Source organism: Falco cherrug, chromosome 2 (genome assembly GCF_023634085.1).
Source record: "Falco cherrug isolate bFalChe1 chromosome 2, bFalChe1.pri, whole genome shotgun sequence".
Classification (NCBI taxonomy): domain Eukaryota; kingdom Metazoa; phylum Chordata; class Aves; order Falconiformes; family Falconidae; genus Falco; species Falco cherrug.
Window position 1 is genome coordinate 21,648,568 of NC_073698.1, and position 23,806 is coordinate 21,672,373.

Consider the following 23,806-nt stretch of genomic DNA (forward strand, 5'->3'; position numbering starts at 1 on the left):
AATGCACTTGGAGTGTAAAGCCCTTGAGGTCTAACTTCAACTAAAATTAGACAACTAGTCTGTGCTTTTGACAGGTACCCAAGTAATTTAAAAACAAAATCTGATTCATGGCTCAGAGGAACACATCATCTCATCTAACTTCCCTTTGTCATTTCAGATGTTGGGAACAAGAATACTTACCAACTTTCGAACATCTTCAGACCAAACCTCTCCTCTCTGTGTCTGTTCAGCATAAAGGGAGATTCCTAGGAGCTGACTGAACAAAGAGTTTAAACCCTCCATGCACGCCCCAAGAGAGAAAAATGGACAGTACAAGCCAGGATCGATGTTGTACCTAAGGAAACACAAGAACCCCAAACCAGTGAGTTAGCTGAGCTACACAAACTGCAGCCTGCACCTTCAAGTCATAGGATGTGACAAAGTACAGCAGATAAGCCTCAAGGCTCTTATCAAGCATGGCTTTATTTTTCAAACAGTGAAACCAAGTCACAGACTAGTTGTGGCATAATACTTCACAGTAACTCAGTATTTCTTATATTTAAGTTTGGGTATCAACTTCAGCAGATGTTGACTATCATTTTCAGATAAGCGGTAAACACGTAGCTCAAACGGACCATGGCAACACCATGAGTGGGCAGGCTGTGGCTTTTGATCTACAAGAGGCCACCGGCACTCAGGTGCCATTCCTACACCAAGGCTGCGCCACGTGACTGATCAGAAAATGGGGCTGACTTTGGCTGTGGTGTAAGCCAAATCTTCAGCTAGGGCAGGAAACCAACCAGTAAGCACTGCTGACTCTGCAGCCTTGTCTTTCACTGGAGCAATAGGAACACCAAGGCGACACAGTCACACCCTATGCATGAATCACCTCAAGCTCTGGGGAGCCTCTGACCTGAAGAAAGTATCTTACAGCCACTTGAAGATTTTACGATGTGATGTGGATTCCAAAGATGGCCAAGTTTCCTGAGCCTAACATCAAACAACTAAGTATGCTCAAGACACTGTAGCACAGAAGACACACCTGGGAAGGAAAGACACCATGCATCTGCATGCACACACATACACTGAGAATGAACAAAAAGCTATGATAACAGTAGTTCAGAGATGTATGCAGTCTATACTTGAGCTCAAACTTCCTAAGCCTCTGACCCTAAAAAATAAACAAACTACAAGTATACCAAGCAAACAAATGCTTTGCAAACTCACACCTTCCACAAGCTGCTCAGGGCCGCACAACTCTTTGCAGACAACAGCAAAATCAGAACTGGAATCTGCTTGTAGTTGTGTGTGCATCCCAAATGGCAAAGTGTTCTTGCTCCGTCATTTCACATACAAAGTCCAAGCGTTATTAATACCATTTCCCAGGGTCTCACAGTAGACTGTTTAGAGAATCACAGTCCCTCCCTTTATCTTCTTTCATATCCTACGTGCTTTTGCTTCTTAACGACGTGGTAAATAGTGTCACTGAAATTTAAACACACATCAGCTAGACTACAATAGCTAAACACCAAAGATGAGAACCATGCCATCTTGAGGCCTATGATCAAAAGGCTTAGTTAGAAATCAGCTGTGAGAGTCACTAGCCCCTGTCCACTTAGCTACTACCCTTCCTTCCTTCCCACTCACACACACCTAAACATGAAGTCCACTGGGGATACTGCATTTGCCAATATGCTTAAAACTGCAGCTATAACTCACTATCCAGCTTCACTGCACTGTGATGCACAGCAGGATGGGGTTACTTCTCTCAGCCATGGCACTCATTCTTGTATTTTGTTTTATTTTTCTAGTACCCTTTATATTACCTTTATCACATAATCTAGCAGTGTTTTGCAACTACCATTGCAACATTTGTGAAAAATACAGGTATGCTAAATTACAGGAGTTTGCTTATTTTCACACTACACATGCAAGAAGCTAAAGCCGGTGTATTCCATTCTACTTTTAATTATACTAGAACATAGAAAACAATGCAGATTTTGCCTCTACCATACTGACACAATTTCTTCAAGACACGTACCAACACTTAAATATACACTCTGCATTCTGCAATACACATTTTCCTTCTTACTCAAAAAGAGTCTTTACACCAAAAGAAAAAAAATAAGCATGACACAAATCACTTTAGATCAAGTTAGATAAAAAGACTGGAAGCAAGTCTCTAAAAGCAAGCAGAAGATATGAGTTAATTTCCATATAATAAGCCACAGAAATCTGGAGTAAAAAGGGCACTGCTTTACACCCAGAACCCCCCAAAAGTACAGAATTACAGTGGATGTGTTGAATATCCTGAGATTTTAAAGTCAGTAATTCCTAAGAGCTGCAGCTCCTTCAACAGTAGCACTTTTACTCAGATGTCTCCAGACTTTTACAGTATCACACCCTGTGATCACCTTCTGCTCTGGCTGCTACTGTGAAAACTTAAACTCACCACTAAGTGCTTCAGTCCTCCTGATTCTGCTCTGAAGCTTTCCCTGCATACAGGCTACAAAACCTGTTCAAATGATCCTTTTATTAAAAGGAAATATAACATCTTTTAGCAGTGAGTCATAACAACCTCTGTAATAGCTTAGGACTGGGGTTTTTGTCACATCACTTTGAAATCTTATACCATCATCCTACATGCTACTATGAATACTAAGCTGAGTTTCCCATTGTTATTTAAACAACTGCTTCTTTACCTAAGGACTAATGGTAAATGAAAAGTTCACTATAAATGTACTGTCTCAATAGAAGTTTACTATAATGTGACACAGTATTTCTCCACATATACCCCTCCAAGCTGGGAAACATGATTACCCTTATTTTGAAAATTTACAACATTTATTTCAAAATAAGTTAGAAAAGAAATAGCCGGTAATGATAATCATTTTGTATAGCTAAAAAATTACATTAAAAAAATGACAAATTTACACTTGAGTAGTAACTTAGAGCCAGATTTCCTCAGACCCAGTCCTGATAAGCCACATTTATTAGTTCTGGCTCTGTCACAATCCTGCTTGTCCCACTCTGGTTTCTGTAGAGCCACGCAAATTTACCATACCCTGGTTTAGGTTCCAGAAAGGTTTATTAATCCAGGTGCAGGACAAAGCCCACCTACATCATCATCTCAGAACCAGGGAAGAAATACAGACACAGTTAAGTGGTTTCATATGGAGGCTGCATGAGGGCTCTCTGCAGAGCTTTTTGTTTCAACTCATTTCAACCAGCCCTGCCAAAGCTATGCTGACCATGTGCAAAACCCATCTAGTACCTGCACATCCTCCTCGCCCCAGACATCCAATATCACCCAGGGTTTCCCTGCTGTTTTCTCCCTGTCAACTAGGAAAACAGAGCTGATTGTACAAGATATTTCAAGAAAGAACCCATATGATACAATACTACAAACACACACGTCAGTAAATCAAAATTTAACTCCACCAACAGCTCAGAGTCACCGTAAACCATCAGATTTTCACAGTTGGAGGAAATTAAAATATGCAACTCCTACCAGTAAATTCAGCTGCAGGAAAAGAGAATATGAAAATGGTAAGAAAGTCAAGAACACCACCCCTGAAAACATCTAATAAAATTAAGTCACATGTACACAGGAAGCATGAAAAATCAAAAGAAGTGACCAGACTGCTCAAAATTTTCTGAAGAGCAGAAATTTTTTCTGATGGACCACCTAATCCTGGAAAACATTTCCATGAACACGAGAGACAAAAAAAGTCATCAGGAACAGTCAGCATGGATTCACCAAGGGCAAGTCATGCCTGACCAACCAATAATCTATGACGAAACAAGCGGTCTGGTAGACAAGGGGGGAGCAGTGCACATAGTTTACCTGGACTTCAGGCCTCTGACACTGTCTCCCATAAGATACTCACAGAGAAACTGTTGGTGTACAGGCTGGATGAGCAGACAGGGAGGCAGACCTCAAACTGGCTGAACGGCCAGGCCCAGAGGGAAGTGATCAGTGCCACAGTGTCTAGTTGGAGGCCAAAAACTAGTGGTGTAGTCCAGGGGTCAATACCAGGTCCAGTCCTGTTTAACACCTTCATTAATGACCTGGATGATGGGTCAGAGCATACCCTCCACATGTTTGCTGATGACACTAAACTGGTAGGAGTGGCTGGTAGGCCAGGGAGTCATGCTGCCATCCAGAGGGACAAGCTAGAGAAATGGGACAGGAACCTCATGAAGTTCACCAAGGGGAAGTACAACATCCTGCACCTGGGGAGGAACAACCCCAGGCACCAACTTTTGTTGGGGTCCACCCAGCAAGAAAGCAGTTCGCATGAAAAGGACCAGGGGGTCCCGGTGGACACCACGTTGAACATGAGCCAGCAGTGGGGCCCTGCTGCAAAGGAGGAGAACGGCATCCTGGGCTGCATCAGGCAAAGGATCGCCAGCAGGCTGAGGGAGGTGATCCTTCCCCTCCATGCAGAGCTGCTGAGGACACACCTGGAATGCCGTGTCCAGTGCTGGGCTCCTTGGTACAAGAGAGACATGGATGGACATACTGCAGAGAATCCAACAAAGGGCCACAAAAATGATGAAGAGACTGGAGCATCTCTTCTACCAGGAAGGGCTGAGAGAGCTGGGACTGTTCAGCCTAGAGAAGAGAAAGCTCAGGGAGATCTTGAGTATTAACACCTGAAGGGAGGGTGCAAAGCAGATGGAGCCAGGCTCTTCTCAGTGGTGCCCAGTGACAGGACCAGAGGCAATGGGCACAAACTGAAACACAAGAGGTTCCCTCTGAACAGCAGGAAACACTTTTTCCCCGTGACAGTGACCGAGCACTGGCCCAGGTTGCCCAGAGAGGTTGTGGAGTCTCCATCTCAAAAGCCACCTGGGACATGGTCCTGGGCAACTGACTCTAGGTGGCCCTGCTTGAGCAGTGGGGTTGAACGAGATGACCTCCAGAGGTCTCTTCCAACCTCACCTAATCTGTGATTCTGTGAAGACATCATATGGAGCCCAGGAGTAAGACCACACAGATGCAGTACGAGATAGATTCCAGCTTCATCAGAGGACAAGGTGTCCCGCTAAACCCAAAGGATTACCACACTCAGTTGAAATACTGGATTAACATGTTTGCTGAGGGACGGAGGGGAAAAGCTCTGTAACTACTTCAGGTTTCATTTTGTTTCTGTCAAAAATGCAGACACCTACCAGCAGGAGTAAGCAGTGGTATTTCTTCATGGATAGAAGAGCTGACATTAATACATTACAGGGAGAAGATAAGTGCCTATTTCTTCCTCGTTCTCAGCACTCCTTGAGCATGTGCATTGTCCCCATGAACTTACCCCATGATGAAGAGGATTGGGAGAAGGCCTTCTGATAGGTATTTTGTAATACACTGCCACTATCCAAAGCTGGGGAGGGGATATCAGTCTGTAATAGTTATGTCTTTTGGAAAAACATGATACTTACTCACCCACACATGAAAATAGCAATTACAGGCTATACTGGCTTAAGGCAGACTCCCCAGGGTAACTAGTCCTCTACCCTGGCTAATGTTTGAAGATGTCACAATCTTGACATTTTAAATACAATGAGGTCCTGATTAAACAACCACTTTAATAGTAACTACACACAAAGCTAATGTCAGTCACTGCTGGTAGAACATTGTCAGGATCAAACCTCTCCCACATTTTATGAAAGATGTGTGTGAATATTCCTCTTGCCAATGGAAAATTGCAAAAGTTTTGAAAAATAACGTTTCCATACAGAACACAAAAAAAAAAAAAAATATTTCTTGTTCTGATCTCACTAACTTCTCAATTTCTGCTACATCAGTATACAAACAAAGATCGAAGACTAAGATACTGAAATATTCTCAAGTCCTATGACACAAGAATGATTTAAATTACTTTTGGACAATCCTGACTGCAATCAGTGGTGATAATTATACCTTGTTATCTGGCATCCACTGTTTGTTTGTTAGCCGCTGCAATATCATAGGAGAAAGTGGTTAGAATATGGTCTTATAAAGCAATTTTCACAATCAGATGATAATAGTAACACACTTCAAAATGAGCATCAGGTACTGAAAAAGAGCTACTGCTCCAGGAAGTGGAGGGTACCTCTTAAAAAAAAAAATATCTTTTTCTAATACCAGTTTATACCCACTATGCAGTAATCATTCCAGACACAACACAGACTTAACTAACAAGTTTTGAATTTGGTCCTACCTCATACATGAACTCTCTTTTCACAAATCAACTAAGACCAACTATCACCGAAGAACGCCTACCCTCAAACTTGCACTGATTCCAGAAAAACTTTCTCTTTGGTCTTATTTAGGAATAGAAATTAGCCAAAACCTCAGCTACCTGAAACTAATGTCCCAAAATTCCAAGAATGGAGCTTTGGTTATTATTAATAGATGATCTTGCCTTTCAGTTGCAAGAGCAAGCATATGACTGACTCTCTTCTGAGCCCTCACCTTCAAGATTTAAAGCTGTTCACTGCAGAATATAAGGTGTTAACACTAGACAAGATCAGAGGACAATGGGGAAAAGGGAAGAAATCCATTTAAAACACTTGAATCTTTCCCAAAAAAAAAGAATACTCAATGAGCTGAACAACAAATCCTACAATCTCTACTAGATCTGTAAAACTGAAATCTGGCTGGAGGGTGTGGGTGCAAAAGTATTTGGAAGAGTTTACAGACAAACTACATGCTCCCTCCTTGAAGATTCTTGCTTGAATCCAGGCCAGGCACTCAAACAGTAGCACCATTAGCAACTTCATTGCTTCCAGATGACAAGAAAAAAGCATCTGTTTGCTAGCAAATGATTCCCCAACCTCAGTTATTCACAGCTTCATCACCTTGGTGAAACTGCAAGAACACAATATTTCCCAGGCATGCTATTTCAGTGTTCAAATTCATGCTAATCTAAAACATCGTAGCACAAGTTCTTGGCAACAATGCAGACTGTGACTGTGCCAGCCAGTCAAACTTCTCTTCCCTCTGCCCTTTGAATGAAATTTCTAACACTGTTCAAGGGTCTCGGGTTCTATCTCCAAAATACTCTGACCTGGGTCAGATTCTCAAAGACAGCATAAAACTCCAAGATGAAGACTTCTACCAATACACTCCTTCCACACTTTAAACTGCCCTGTAAGAAAGACAGAGCTTGTCTGTGTAGGATGCAGAGCCTTTTTGAGGGCTGATCCAAGCCTGTAAAATTAATTTCTCCTGAAGCTAAAGGGGAAACTTAAAGTTCACCATCTTCCATCCCAGGTGTACGGTGTTTCTTTGATCATTTTTTTTCACATGTGAAACCAAGCGCATTTGAAAATGCACACAAAAGCCTTCCAACAAAACCCTACCAAAACAAGGCATTCCACTGCACATTCATTCCATTGATAGAGAAGGACAAAAACTTTAGTTAATGAATTAACTGATAGTGACTGACTCTATATAAAAAGGAGCAGAGTTTCCAAAGTATTACAGCTTAGCCTGCCCCTGAACCGCTCACTGGTCAGAGCAAAGCAATCTTCATAATCTACATGTTAATAACTGTTGATGACCCCACTGTGCAGACAAGTATTTTTATTATACCACATGCTGAAGTAGCAGCGCCTGATTTTCAAGCTGTTATCAACTGTGGGCTTGGCTAGTTGTCTAGCTTTGTTCTTTCTATTTAAAACAAACAATAAAAAATTCAAATAAAAGTGTAACTAGTAGCTGCTTTAATATGAGCACACTCTTTCTGGTCACTCTTTGGCAAGCTGCCTCTACATTTATTCAGCCATGTTATAGTTTTTATCTCCAACAGGAAAAGCATTCAAGTATTTTTGGGAAAAGAAATCAGAAAGGAAGTTATTATGACCCATACTGAAATACACTAACAGGCATTCTGCTACCCATAAAATTTCCACAAAGGTTTACTGCTACTAGCAAGAAAGGTTAATTTCTGGAGACAGACAGCTAAGATCAGCATTTGGTGACAACTGCAGAGATGTGCCTGAAGAAAGGTTTTCTTGTATGCTGTAATTTTGCAGCTTGCTTGCTGCACCAGCTGAGCAGACAGGCAGAATTCAATGGGGAGGATGATGCACATGGCATACGAACATCACTAGTAGAACATTGTACTGCTGTCTCCAAAGTCAGCAAATACATGGAAACATGGTTACAGCACTTGCTAAGGAAGAAGGAGGATTCAGCTCAGATAAGCAAGCCAGGACAAGAATCAAACAGCCTGTCTGGACACCCTTTCACTTAAAATGTGAGTTCTGCGTCCCAGCAAGGTGACTCAGGTTGCTTCAAACAGGCACCCAGGATGCCTATGTCACCAGGGGAAGGCAGACACAAATACAATGCCACTCTCAGGCTAAGTAAAGTACCAACCAGAGCTAACTAACGGAAGTCTTGAGCTCAGCTATGAGCTCTTGCTCCTCTCTGGAACTTAAGATTCCCTGACTGAACTGCATGTTGTATACCTGAATCCTAAGAGGACAAACTGCACAGCTTTTTCTATGAGAAGACGCATTTGAAAATACAGGCAAAGATGATGGAAGAATGGTGATCTGATGAATCATGACAGAACTTTGCAGAGAACTGCATACTCCAGCGAAAAGGATTTCTTACCATAGAACCTTTCTTCTAGGGTACCTGAGGTCAAAAAAAACCAGGTATGGATTGATTTTTCATACTTGCAGTGCTACAAAAAGTCTTCCCAACTACACTTGAACTTGAGCACATAAATTTTCTTAAACTCTTACATGAAATTTCCAGGATCTGAATGCACTTCTGGAAGATCAGGAAAAGGAAATATTGAAATGTCTATCCATTACAGACATACACACCAGAAAACACAATTATTAATCTAAAAGATGACTTCCTGAAATCACTAAGGCATTTTTACACGACTAGACAGTAAACAAAAAGAAGATTGCTTTTAATTTAGATATAGGAAATATCATATTACATTTATATACTGGCAACTTTTATTTTTTTTATATAAATCTCATTCTCAACAAATGAAAAACAGCAGCAACAAGTATACACACGAACTCATTTATAGTGGAAAATAATAGTTTTCTCTGTGCCAACCTTTCAGTTAGCTACTTCGACTTAAAAAAAAACATCAAGAATTAAAACTAGTCCCTTCTATTGTAACAATGAACCTTAAATTATTTTGTTGCTCCTGTAGAAATGCATAACTCATATGCTTAAATGTCCAAAACTGTGAAAGGCTGAGAAACACAAACATGAACAAAAGAAATTTTTTCTGCTTTCATTTTGTCTTAAAACATATTACAATAACTTAATTCACTCTGAACATCTGATTTTAAACACCAAAGCATTTGTATTTATAAAAAAGCCCAGGAAAGAATGAAAATTTCCTTATGCACTCTATGTCAGAATGTGAGCTCAGAAACTTCACAAAGAGAAATCTCACTACCCTCCTAAAGGAAGTAGAAATATCGAAGAAAACAGCAGCTTCTTTGATGTACATTCCTGCCTTATATTTAAGGATAAACTACGTTTAAAAATTCAGACACCTTACTTTACAGTATGCAGCCCAGCAATATTTTTAAAAGAAGTAATGTAGCCAAACAGATTTAAAAACCAATTTTAAAAAGAAGTTAACTGACACAATGAGGGTTGGTTATTCCGCAAGAACAGCAGGCTTCAAATAAAAAGGCTGTGTGCCTGTGAAGAACAAAGATGTAGTATGTGATTATAAATAATTATTTCTAAGCTTCTATGACTTCACTGAGTCTAAATAAAATGCAGACTTCCAAAATCACTTTCATTTAAGCTGTATATTTGGAAGGAAACCAAGCCTGTTTTGTACAGCATGACTTTCATCTATTCTATTAAGAATGGTTTTTATAAACTTGGACATTAGGGATATTTGAGTAAGGATCACTGTTCTTCAGAACAGGAACATTCAGACTTAACAATTGCAAATTAGCTGCTTGGCAAGAATTCTTATCAATGGCTATTAAACATAGTCCCTGATATATCCTGACTTTTTAAATAAAAATTATTATCTGTTGACATCCACAAAAGTATGTAACATTAAGTTAACTATCTCTAACAAAACAGATTCTGTCAAAACTTTCAAAAAAACTTGAAAAAATCTTGTTAGTGGAAGATAAAAGTGAGATGAACCCCTCAGGTTAACCTAAAGAGATGAAGACAAGGAAAACCCCTTCCAATTTTCATTACATGTCAGAATATGAAATTTAATTCTTTACCTGAAGGGAGCCTCTAAACCATGATTTACAGAAGACTGGATTTCTTAAAAAAAGTAATAATAATAGAAATCCTTTGTACTCTCATCAACCATAAACTAGCACCTGTATCTCACATTCCTTTTTTCTTTCTGTTAATTGTACTTCATAGAATATTTTGGAGGAGGTCAGGGGGTAATTTGGAATATTGGTTTGGTATCAACACTGTACACAACTTTTAGATTTGACTTTGTTTTCAAATCAACAATAATTTCTTTGTCCTTCCACAATGTTTTGAATAAATAAGTAATTGTTGAAACTTGAATTCTGCTTCACAGCAAGCCTTTTCAGTAACTTTCAGGTTTTCCTCCAAAAGCTTAGTCCACTAACTCAGTGATTGGTAAGTTAAAGGGACTTCTTGCACCTACATTAGTTGATTTCATAGAAGGCATGCCTTCCGTTGCTTATAAAAGATAGTTAAAGAAACTTTTCCTTCTCTATGAGCTTTGGTTGAAAGATTTCCTGGTTCTTTTTAAATTTTGCATTATTTTTCCACTTCAGCTTTCAATTTGAACAGAGTGACAGTTTGCTCACATATTCCACGAAGGGTCTGGGCCATTTTTCCATGTGGTATTCCCAACAGATAACACTTCCATAAAACTAAAAATAATTCAACAAAAAGCAGCCATAAAAAAGTTTGTTTACAAATAACTTGTAAGCCTCAACATTAGTTGCAGCTTTTAGCAACTTGAGAAACATCCAGTCATGTTTAGGTAGCTTGGTATTGAATTTACCCCTCTGAAAAAACAAAAGTGCTGCCCACCCCCCTGAAGCCAGCAGCCTATGTACTGCCCCAACAAGAAAGGAGAGGAGTTATTTCTAATTTCTACTTAGCTGGTCACCCCAAGATCCAAAATGCTTGCAGTTGCTGTGGTGGCTTCTCTTTCCTACACAGCAGGAAACTGGCTTATTTTGGCATTAATTTGTTCATCCCCAAGGCCAGTCTGAATTTATGCAGTCCCAAAGAGACAGACCAGAACAGAGTGCAATACTTTGCAAGCACATCCCAGTTGCAAGCTGAATAAAATCTGTGACATTTTGGCAAAAATCCCAACAATGAATTATAGCCAGCGAAGTCAGCCCAGCCCGGCAAGAACTAAAGGTTAGAGAAACAGGAGTCAATACCACATACACTAAGCTCACAACTGACAGTTCTCAAGAACAGTTCTGTTGCCTCCATCAGAAGTGGCTTAAGTATAGTCAATCCCACCTTCAAGGCAAATACTCGACTTTAAAAGGTGTCTTCCAGCATTGGGTTTTGGGGTTTTTTTTGGTTTGCTTTGGGTTTTGTGTTTTTTTATGACCCAGAAGAAGTCAGTAACACTACTACATCTTTGCAAGACCTGGGCCTTGAGAATTATTTATAACTGCAGCTGCACTTACTGAGAAGGTAATGGGATTTAATTAATACTATGGTACTTGCCTGCACTAAAATTCAACAGTATTATTTTTATAATATACATAGTAGACATCTTTTTACTTGTTGGAGGCTGAAGCATGTTCTAGCATTCACTGTTTCATTACCTGCCTGCCAAAATTCTTGAGGTTCTCCTAATTACTCTATCTTCTTTTAAGATACTACTACCACGAACTGCAGACATTTGTCTCCAGTTTCTCTTAAATGTACATTTATATTGACATCTATTTTCTCTGCCACTTAAAGTATAGCTACAAAACCATTATATCATAAGTGTGGGTTTAAAGACAGAGATGCTACTTAACATAATTTTAAAAAAAATTAAAAAGACAAAGAAAAAAGAAAAATTAAACTATCCTGTTACCATCAATGGGAGACTTTACACTTTTGAAGTAGGATCAAGTTTCCAGGGAAAAGACTGCGTGAAAGCTGACAGAAACAAAATTACTGTGGCTAAGTTTACAGAAAGAAAAAACATACTCTGTGACTTGATTCTGGAGCTCCACCTGCTGTTCAACTTCAAAAACAGCAGAAACTGTTTAGTAACGACCGAAGAAGCAGAGTGAAAATAAAGGCCGCCTCGTATGACAGCAAATGTCATTAAAACTCAACAGTCCAAATGCATGTGAATATCCCGCATTCTTCAGAAGTAAATATCCAGATCTGAAAATTGTTATGAGGAATCTAATGGAGAATTTTTTTTCTTAATCATGTTCTAATAAACATATATTTAGAATATAAAATAAAAAAAATACATTTACAACATACAGATATAAAACAGACACATTAGAAATATGTCATGAGTTTCACTGTCACTTGAGACAAATTGATGTATTTGGTCAAAATGTGGAGAAAAATGTGGAGAACTAAAGAGAAAGTAAAATATCTGATCAGGACCACACTGTCTATATGTTTGCTCCCAACATTTCCATTTGGAAATAAGGTCATACAGACCAAAATAGGAAACAGTAAACCTTTTTCAACAGACACTGTCCCATCTAATATTTCTTGCACCCTGTAGTAGCGTATGCGTGACATACTAGAACATTGCAAAGTTACTTAATCAAGACCAAACCCTTGTAGTCTCTTTCTTTATACCTAGGTTTATAAAGATAATCCACATCTTATGTACCTGACAATATCTAGGAAACTATGGTTCTGTACGTCAGCTGAAGCCACAGTGACAATAGTAGTTCAAAAGAAATACCCAAAAGCATATATTTGCTTCCCTTTCAACAAAAACATTTTACTAAGCAGAGTAAAAAGAAATTCCTAACAATACAGAAATCCACCATACAATCTACTACTGAGTCCCAAAACATGACAGTCAAAAACATAAGCGCACAGCACTATTACAAATATGATCATATTATGTAAAAGACATAAAGCTAAAAGTATATGTGTTTCAAAAAAAGAGAAACCATTGAAGAAAAAAATAATAAATCTACAAAGAATATCACCTATGGGAGAAATGCATGACAGGTAAATATATCTTGTTTGAAAACATATTTTGTCATTCCACGATGCAAAACCACAAAACAACCTGGATACAATAATTTAAAATTAAATAAGTTATTTCTGTTATAAATAAATAAAATTAATCACAATCAAATTTAAAGGAAAAAAAGTGTAAATTAAAAAACACCCAAAAACAAACCAAGGAAAATAACATCACTTTTCCATAGAGACATAACTCAATACTACAAGATAATTGGCTCATATAGAAAGTAAGAACAAACAGCCAAAAGTCAAACTCCTGCAAGTATGAAGCTTTGTGACAGATACAGTTCTGATCTTTCAATTACAAAACTGTGGAACTGAACAAACCATAGCATCTAAGGGGCATTCAAGAAAGGATGTGGTCAGAGGCAAGTCAGAGGCAAATATAAATACAAGATAAAGGACAGTGGATTCACATTTACATAAATATTACGTTCAGGGCACAGACATGACAAGCTGTATATCCCTGTCCTCTGGTTGTTCTGTAAATACTCTCTGAGTCCTGCCTAGTTTCAGTCAAAAAGCACAGCCACTGATACTATGCAGTGGACAAGTGATTTTTACTTTTCAGGGCTGATCAGCCAGTATCCATCCAGTGCTTTGTTAAATACCTACAATACGGGCAGAACGAATGTAAAGTATTGTTAAGTCACTGCCAGACCAAAACCTTTTCCCAAAGACAGACCACTATCCATAAAATAGGACAGTGAAAGACCTAAACCCTTGGGTTTTAGTGAAACACTGTTGCACACAATGGAGAGGAAAACTATTCTTCCTTCCCTGTCTTGTAGATGTTTGCGTACCTGCCAGAAAAAAATACTCCTGACCAGCCTGGAGGGAGAAAAAGGTTGGACTCCAATGCTGCACTGTAATCAAGGAAGCCCTACACAGGTTCAGGAGATTCTTCACACTGATCCAGCTGCTAGACTTGGTGTCTGAATAAATAAAAAATGGCAAAGATGCAATGCCAATGTCTTGGTCTGTTTCACCTGCAGCTCTCCTTCATAAAACTACCATGCAATTCTTGAAGTAACTTAACTGGGTCTTTCACAAAGTCCCACAAGGAAAGAGAATATTTTTCTTCCCAATGCCAAAATGAGCAGAATAATCTATCTGTGATCATCAGCAACTCAATTACAACATGGTCAGCTTCATGAGATGATCTAAGAAGCACAGTAAGTCGGTTTGTCAAAACACTCCTCCAGGAGGAGAAAGAAACAAACACAGAGCCTTCTCCACCAAACGCCTAACCCTCATGGGACACATTAACCAAAAACAGGGAAAGCAGCCACTATAGGAATTGTAGAAAATAAACAGGATACACAGACAATAAATCTCATCAACATTTGACAGTAATGTTAAGCACTACGCATTACAATGTAATTTTTGCCATTTTGAAGACACCATACAGGCAAGGTAAAGGAGATCTGTAAGCTACAAGATAGTATGACAAGATAGTATGACAGTGCTCTTCCACAGACTGCTACTGACCACTGCTAAGATGGAATCTGGAGCTAGATGGACCTTGACTCTCCTCCAGTATAACCACTACTTTGTTCCCACTTTCACAGCAGTGTGTCTGCTACCACAAACATGCAATCCACGCACACACTGTGGAGTGCTGCGTACTCCAGTATCGGCTACTGGGAGCAGACCCAGCAGCTGGACATCCCACTCCCTCCCCTGCACCGCAAGCTCTGCACACCCAGAACATGAACAATGCTGCACGTACATAGCTCTGCTCCCATCTAAGCCTGCAGTAGCTTAAGACAAGGCAAATATTAGAGCTGCTGCTCATAAAACTACTGCCTCAGTAACAAAGTCCAAGAAAGTAGCAGAACAGCCAGGCCAGCTGTTGGCAACCCTTCCATGCAATGTCCATACCACCATAGCTTTCTGATCCAGAGCAAACTAATCAGATACATCGAGTCTAAGTTTATTTGAAAACCAAAAACCTACAAATCTGCAGTGGAGGAAGATTTTTCCTTCCCCTCTTGTGAGGGAAGCACAACTTTAAATATTCCAACACAACTCTAAAAGGTCACTGCTGCTGATCTAACAAAGGCAACATGCAGGGCTCATGTCTTTCAGAGCTGGTATCTCATTATGTGCAAAGGTCTTGTGCACTATTTAAGTCTGTGTAGAGGATTTATTTCTCAGTCTTTGCAGGAGAGACGGAGAATTAATTTTATCCATAAACAGTGAAGACCCACTGAAGAAGTTGCTATTTCAAGTCTGTAGAAGGGGATGATAGCTGCATGTTCAGTGAGAAGTACAATACAGTTAAAATACAAAGGAGTTGGATTGTATTCAGTGTTCAAAATTTATTTTAAAACATTACTGCAGCTCAGCTAAGAGCTAAAAGCAACACAAGAATAAGGATTTTCTAGCTGTTCTGAAACTGTTTCATCCTCTTATATCTTCAAAGAGGGCCAATACTTCCCCATAAAACAAGAGAGGAGCCAAAAACTTCTACAGGCATTCCAGCAGTAACTAAGAAATGTTAGAAACAACTGCCCCACCAGATACTCTTTTATTTTTTCATACTGAAGTACATCTTCAAAGAAGGAAATCCTGTTTACATTGAGGACTTTCTTTATCCTTATTGCAAGGAATGAAATAAAGGCACTCATTTTCATTACAATCATGAACATAAGGAGCTTACCTCTCAGCACGAAGGACGCCACTGTAGTAAGGGTGATCCCACGGCATCAGCTTCTGAAAGGGAATTCCAGCTTATAATTACAATAACAGACAACAAGTGAACCCAAATGAAAAGGTTTGTTTCCTTTGAATATTTTTTCAGTTTCAAGAAGTCACAGAACTTTAAAACATAATGGGAAACATTCAGTGCTGAAAACACCATCAGAAATATCAAAATATATCATAACCTTTATTTTAACATTTGCTTGAAGATGGTATTTCTTATTCAAATATGTAACAGGACTTCAAACTAGATTTCAAGAAATACACTCAATCCCAATAAAAAGATAAGCCTAGTTATGTACAGAATTAGCATATAGAAAATACAGTAGTCAAACTAGACATGGATCTAACAAAAAGTACAGCCTTTATTTTTCAAATGAGTCAATTCAAAACAAAGTAATACCCACTTTCACCACTTCATGTTTTGGTTACCTCAGTATCATTCTGTATAAACTAACAGCTATCTTGCATTCAGTGCTTGGTTTTAATACAAACGGCAGCTAAGCAAGTCAAAAAGCATTTGAAGCCAGAAGACAGAAAGTTTCTCTTTTGAATTATATTACATATTGTACACTAAAATAGAGTTAATTTTTCGTATAGAACAAGGTTAGCTTATACTGTATCTTTTTAAAGAAACAAAACTGCAAACACACATGAAGATTTAACTTACTGAATTCTGGGGGTTGAGCTTCATTTTCATCTTCGTCATCATTTCAAAATCTTTTCGAGTTCTGAAAAATATTTTTATAACGAAATGTCAATGAAAGATTTTTGAGCAGTAGAATACAGTACACAATAATACTCCATCCGAAGAAAATGTCCATCATGAGATAGATAGTACTCCATAAAATGGCAGGCCCATAGCCCATACGCACGTAGCACGGGGAATAAACAAGAGGAGTTAAGAGACATGCAGACACCTGCAGGGCTATGATCTTACTGACATCACAGAGACATGGTGGGATGGCTCCTGTGACTGGAGCGTTGGATTGGAAAGATACAGGCTCTTCAGGAAGGACAGGCAGGGGAGACCAGGAGGGGGTGTCACCCTCTACGTCAATGACCAGCTTGAGTGCCGGGAGCTCTGCCTGGGGATGGATGAGGAGCTGATGAGAGCTTATGGGTCAGGATTAAAGGGAGGACAGGGGCAGGTGGCATTAATAGTGGAGGTCTCCTACAGGCCACCCAACCAGGAAGACCAAGCAGAAAAGGCCCTCTATAGACAGATAGGAGCAGCCTCACGTTCACAAGCCCTGGTCCTCATGAGGCCCTTCAACCCTGTGAGAGGGACAAAAAAGTAGGGCATAAGCAATCCAGGAGGTTCCTAGAATGCATGGACAATAACTTCCTTCTCCAAGTGACAGAGAAGCCAATGAAGAGGTGTGCCATGCTGGAATTTGTTCTTACCAACAAAGAGGGGCTGGCAGGGAATATGAAGCTCAAGGGAAGCCTTGGCTGTAGTGACCATGAAATGGAAATGGTAGAGTTCAAGATCCTTAAGGCAGTGAAGAGGACACACAGTAAGGTTATCACCCCAGCCTTCAGGAGAGAAGACTTTGGCCTCTTCAGGGATCTGCCTGGTAGAGTACCATGGGATAAAAGCCCTGGAGGGAAGATGGGCCCAAGAAAGCTGGTTAACATTCAAGGATCACCTCCTCCAAGCTCAGGAGTGAGGCATCCCAACAAAGAGGAAGTCAGACAAAAATGCCAGGAGGCCTGCATGGATGAACAAGGAGCTCCTGACCAAACTCAAACACAAAAAGGAAGCCTACAGAGTGTGGAAGCAAGGGCAGGCAGCCTGGGAGGAATACAGAGAAATTGTCCAAGAAGCAAGGGACTGGATTAGGAAAACTAAAGCCCTGATAGAATTAAGTCTGGCCAGGGATGTCAAGAGCAACAAGAAAAGCTTCTATAGGTATATGTCAGTGATAGAAGGAAGACTAGCAAAAATTTGGGCCCTCTCTGAAAGGAAATGGGAGACCTGATTACCCAAGAGACGGAGAAGGTTGTGGTACTCAATTAGTTTTTGCCTCAGTCTTCACTGGCAAGTGCTCCAGCCACACTGCCCAAGTCACAGAAGGCAAAGGCAGGGACTGGGAGAATGAAGAACTTCATTGCAGGAGATGATCACGTTCAAGACCATCTAAGGAACTCAAAGGAGTACAGCTCCATGGGACCTGATGAGATGCATCCCCAGGTCCTGAGGAACTGGTGGATGAAGCAGCTAAGCCACCATCCATCATATCTGAGAAGTCATGGCAGTCTGGTGAAGCTCCTACAGACTGGAAAAGGGGAAACAACACCCATTATTAAAAAAGGAAGACATGGGGAACTACAGCCCAGTCAGTCTCACCTCTGTGCCCAGCAAGATCATGGAGCAGATCCTCCTGGAAACTGTGCTAAGTTACATGGAAAATAAGGAGGTTATGTGGCTTCACTAAGGACAAATCAGGCCTGACAAATGTGGTGGCCTTCTGCAATAGGGTTACAGCATTGGTGAATGAGGGAAGAGCAACTGATGTCATCTACCTGGACTCGTGCAAAGCATTGGACACTGTCCCACACAACATCCTTGTCTCTAAACTGGAGAGACATGGATTTGACAGGTGGACTACTCTGAGGATAAGCAATTGGCTGTATGGTTGCACTCAAAGAGTTGTGGTCAACGGCTCAATATACAAGTGGAGTTCAGCAAGGAGTGGCATTCCACAGGGGTCCATACTGGGACCAGCACTGTTTAACACCTTCGTTGGCAACACAGACAGCGGGATTGACTGCATCCTCAGCAAGTCTGCCAATGACACCAAGCTGTGTAGTGCAATTAACACACCAAAGGGATGTTATCCAGAAGGACCACAACAGGCTTGAAAGGTGGGCACATGCAAACCTCATGAAGTTCAACAAGTCCAAGTGCAAGGTCCTGCACATGGCATTGGGGCAGTCCCAAGCACAAATACAGGCTGGGCAGAGAATGGACTGAGAGCAGCCCTGAGGAGAAGGACTTGGGAGTGTTGGCAAACAGAAAGCTCAACACGACCTGGCAATGTATGCTTGCAGCCCAGAAAGCCAACCATATCCTGGCCTGCATCAAAAGAAGCATGACCAGCAGGCCACAGGAGGTGATTATCCTTCTCTACTCTGCTCTCATTGAGACCCCACCTGGAGTACTGCATTCAGCTCTGGAGCCCCTAGCATAAGAAGGACATGGACCTGTTGGAGTGAGTCCAGAGGAAGGCCGTGAATACGATCAGAGGCTGGAGCACCTCTGGAGGCTGGAGACATGCTGAGAGAGTTCGGGTTGTTCAGCCTGGAGAAGAGAAGGCTCTGGAAGACTTTAGAGCAGCCTTCCAGGAAAGGGCCTACAGGAAAGCTGAAGAGGGACTTTTTACAAGGGCATGTAGTGACAGGACAAGGGGGAATGGCTTTAAACTGAAAGAGGGCAGATTTAGATTAGATATTGGGAAGGAAATTTTTACTGTGAGGGTGTTGAGACACTGGCACAGGTTGCCCAGAGAAGCTGTGGCTGCCCCATCCCTGGCAGTGCTCAAGGCCAGGCTGGATGGGGCTTTGAGAAATCTGGTCCAGTAGAAGTTGTCCCTGCCCATGGCAGGGGGGTTGGACTAGATGATCTTGAAGGTCCCTTCCAACCCAAACTATTCTATGATTCCATGATTCATATACTATGGTAAGAGAAATTTTCCATGCTACTTCTGTTATTCAGGTACCTTAAAATAAAGTCCCTTCTTACTCTGGTTGTACACCTCTAAAGCATTTTCTTTTTTACAATATACCCCATTTATACACAGTGATGAAACTGTTTTGTTCTGTCTGGAACTAAGGGAGGCAAGAGGAAATACAAGGGAATTTGCTTATAGATATAAAATACATGGAGTTGCACATAGGGGGAAAAGACCAGGAGATGTATTCTTCAACACTTAAGCTTGGTCTTCTTGTTTGCTGTTGCCTGCGTTTCTATGCACACTACTTGTCGCATTCAGTGCTGTGTGTTCTCTGATCATAGACAGAGAATTTATCTTAAGCTGACAGCTCCCCTCAAAACTCTGAGAAAGCCTTGCTTTTTGTTTCATCAAAGCACATAGTGAGCAACACTGACTGACTTATTAGTGCACAAGTCCTCCTACTGTTGAAATAAAAGAGTATGGTTAGAAAAATAACTTAGTGGAAAAGACATACCTTTTAGACAACTGGTCAGAAAGCTTCTCCAGAAACTGTCTTACTGTCTCTAGAAGTAAAATGCGGGGGAGTAAGTGATTTCTTCATTTAAAAGATGTTAAGTTTACATTGAAATATTCCAAACAAAACAAGCTCCCTTAGGACAACAAAGTTCTTTTTACAATAACAAACTACTTGGTTGACTATTGTGCCATCATTTCAAAAGAATTTAGTACCACACTTACTTTGTTACATGCTGGGATAATGACAACTTCATAATGCACAGTGAGCATTGATTCTGAACAGAAACACTGGTTCTACTCAGTGACTACTACCATTTATAGAAAGCATGAGTATTGCATACAGCAAAATGTAACTGCAATAAGATACTTCACTAGAAGAAATCAGTGTAAACTCAGCAAAAGAAACTTAGAACTTTTGACCTCATACATAACATAGTTGCATTGGATTTCTCAGCACGTCCTTCCACACACACACCTTATACCTGGATTTTTGGCCATTGTTCCCTGAAGAGCCCTGTGAGCAAAGGTGTCATACCCAACCAACTGTGCCAGACTGTTTCGGCTAGCAAGCAATTCTTCTAAACAGTTCAACTGCTCAGCATTTGGATAAAGAAAAATCTTGTAAGCAGCTTCTCGCACCTAATGGAAAAATAAAACAGGTCACATTACTACAGTGCAATTTTTAAGGGAAACAAGTGATGCAACTGAAGATCTAGCATTACAGCTGTATTTCATGGATATTGTTGGGAAAAGGCCTAAAGCCTTTTAACAACAGCAATTATACGACTGCCTGACAATTACAGCTCTCTCACCATTAAAGATGGAATGAGGAAATGCAATGAGACAACCTAACAGATCAAGACTGCCAAAAAGCGGTCTGTTCTCTGCTACTGTCAACATTCCCCTCTCTGCTCATTGTCTCCCTCCTTCTGCCAACATCTGTGTTTCTCAGGTAACTCTGTGGGCTGTCTTAACGCACTAAAACTTCTGAAAAATAAACCCAAAAGCAAGCCAAGTTGCTCTCTGCCCATCAGTTAAAAAGGCTTATGGAAGGATCTGATAAGAATCAGACACAGGGTCAGGGGAGAGGAAAAAGAGGAAGAGAAAAGCCTTATTTCTTTTAAAGTAGCAAACTGTTAGTTTGCCCATCTGCCCACGGACAATCAGGCTTTCTCCTATTTCTGGCTTGTTTGGGTTTTTTCCTAACTGTCAAAAAAAACCCAAAAAATCACCTCAAGCCTCAGAAAATTTGGTATAGTGCTTTTTATGTTTCACAAGCCAATTGAAGATAATCTTTATTTTATATATATGGAACAGACTTAAGAAATCCAGCAATAACTTATGCTTGTGTTTATTTGAAATAGGCTTCTCACGATAATATATTCAACAAGAATGCAGGTCCTGGGTTTATAAAAAAATATTATTATAATAATTCACAAGTCATTTCATACCTCTTCTGTTCTATCAGGCTTTCATTTTGAAAAAAGCATATAAAGTGAGATGATTCTCCTTCCTTGAGCATGGTTCAGCAGTGTGTCTTTGCAGCAAAGGCCACCAGCATTCTGAACTCTACTACAGAAAGAGTACAACTATCTGGTCCATAGATGCAATTGCTTTTCTCTACTCGGTATTGTCCAGACTACATTTGGAGTACCATGAACAGATTTGGGTTCTGCAGGACAAGAAGGACACTGACACAATGCAGTGGGTCCAGCAAAGGGCCACCAAGACACCTGGGTACTGGAGCATATGACACAGAATGGAGGCTGAAAGAGCTGGGTTTGTTCAGCCTAAGGAAGAAAAAGCTCAAAGAAGATCTTAATCTTTATCTAATTAGCAGTAGGGTGCAGAGAACATGCAGCCAGACTGTTCTTGGAGGTGCACAGCAAGAGGAGGAGATGAAATTGACACAGGCTGGAAGATGAAAAATTCCAATTTGATGGGGGGTGGGGGGGGTGGGGTGGGGAGGGGAAGAAATAGTGAGGGTGGTCAAACAGGCTGCCCAGAGAATTAATGGAATCTCCATCCTTAGAAAGTGTTCAAAACTCAACCAGACACATCACTGAGAAACCTGACCTACATGATCCTGCTCTGAACAGGATCAGACTCAAACTGACAATCTCCAGAGGTCCCCTCCAACCTAAATTACATGATTTCCAGAGAGCCTCTCCAAAGATCTGACTCTGAGAACTGCATTCCTTAATTGATTTATTACTCGTAGCTTCAGTAGCAATTCTACAGATCACACTATTTTCAGGACAAGAGTTTACAGATGATATGCAACCACTATTGTTCCTTTATTTACATCCCATTTCATTCATTTTTAATATCTTACAGAAAATAAACATTACTGCTTGGGTTCTACCAGTAAGCTTTTCTCTTTTTCATGACAAGACTTCAAAGTCACCTTGATTAAAACACAACATGTGAGTGTTGCAATACATTCCGGATCCTGGACTCATATCTAAAAGACTAAGGAACTACTGTCACATTTCAAAGAGTCTAAATTCTTTTTCAGCATCATTAGCATTAACTAAAATAAGATTATTCAGGATAATTCAGGTTGGATGGGACCTCAGGAGATCTCTAATCCGGCCTCCTGCACAAAGCAGGGTCAGCTATGAGGTAAGAACAAGTTTAGCAAAGCTTTTTCCAGTCAGGTCCTGAAACCCTGCACAGATGAGAGAGACAGCATGACCTCTCTGTTTCACTGCTTGGGTATCATCATCAGGAAAAACTTCTCCAATTGGCATTTCTCAGTTCAGCTTGTGCCTGTTGCCACTTGTTCTCCTGTCATGCAAGAGCCTGGCTCTATCTTCTCCATGATATCCTTGTAGGTACTGGCAGGCTGCTGTCAGGGTCCTCCCGAAGCCACTTCTGCTACAAGCCCAAATCCCTCAGTCTCTCCTCACACTGCAAGCACTCCAGTTCCTGGCCATCTTGGTGGCCTCTGCTTAAGTCACTGCCAAAGAGTGATGAGTAAAGGGCTATAATCTCTTCCCTCAGTCTCTGGCTCTGACCCTGTTCATGCGGTCCAGGATGCTGTTGGCTGCCTTAGCTGCCAGGGTCACTGCTGGTTCATGCTCAGCTTGCTGCCTACCAGCCCACTGGGCCTCTTCTCCAGATCGGACCCAACCTGCCAGTCCCAGCCTATACTATTGCCAGGAATTCTTTTCCAGGTGCAAGACTCTGCATTTGTTCTTCCTGAGTCATATAAGGTTCTCATTGGACCATTACTTCAGCTTCTGGGCCACTTCAAGTGTCAGCCCTGCCCTTCAGCGTACTGATTCTTCCTCCCAATTTGAATCACCTATAAACTGGCAGGCGAGTGCTCTGTCACTTCCTCTACGTCATTAATACAGATGTTAAACAGGAGAGGTCACAGCGCAGACCCCTGCAACACTTATTTCATTATCAGCCTTCCAGTAAAGTCCAACACTTCAATCACTACTCTGAGTCTGATGGTGAAATGAAGTGGTTTACCTGTCTGGTTGTCTACCAATCCAGACAGCAATTTCCTAACTTAGACTGCTGCATAACCTTCCCAGAGATCAAAGAGAAGCTAAGTTGCCTGTAGTTCCCAAATTTGGGGCGGTTTGGCCTTTCTGAAGAAAACATATTATTTCCACCAGTCATTTGGGTTCTTCCCCGATCTTCACTGCCTACCAAAGACAGTGATTTCAAGGACGATAACCCTTGGATGCAGCCTATTTGGTTCCAAGGACTTGTACAGGTTGAGTTCTCTCAA

The 23,806-nt window shown here is 40.7% G+C and overlaps 1 protein-coding gene across 1 annotated transcript in view; it reads right to left on the reverse strand.

The window, feature by feature from the left end:
- MIPEP (mitochondrial intermediate peptidase) overlaps positions 1-23,806 on the reverse strand; it is an 80,973-nt gene that overhangs the window by 46,555 nt on the left and 10,612 nt on the right. The window contains exons 7-11 of the mRNA XM_055701636.1: positions 20,541-20,697; positions 20,057-20,105; positions 16,533-16,593; positions 15,822-15,874; positions 181-334 (exon numbers count right to left, since the gene is read on the reverse strand). Coding sequence (XP_055557611.1) covers positions 181-334; positions 15,822-15,874; positions 16,533-16,593; positions 20,057-20,105; positions 20,541-20,697 — 474 coding nt within the window. The remainder of the gene's footprint in view (positions 1-180; positions 335-15,821; positions 15,875-16,532; positions 16,594-20,056; positions 20,106-20,540; positions 20,698-23,806) is intronic.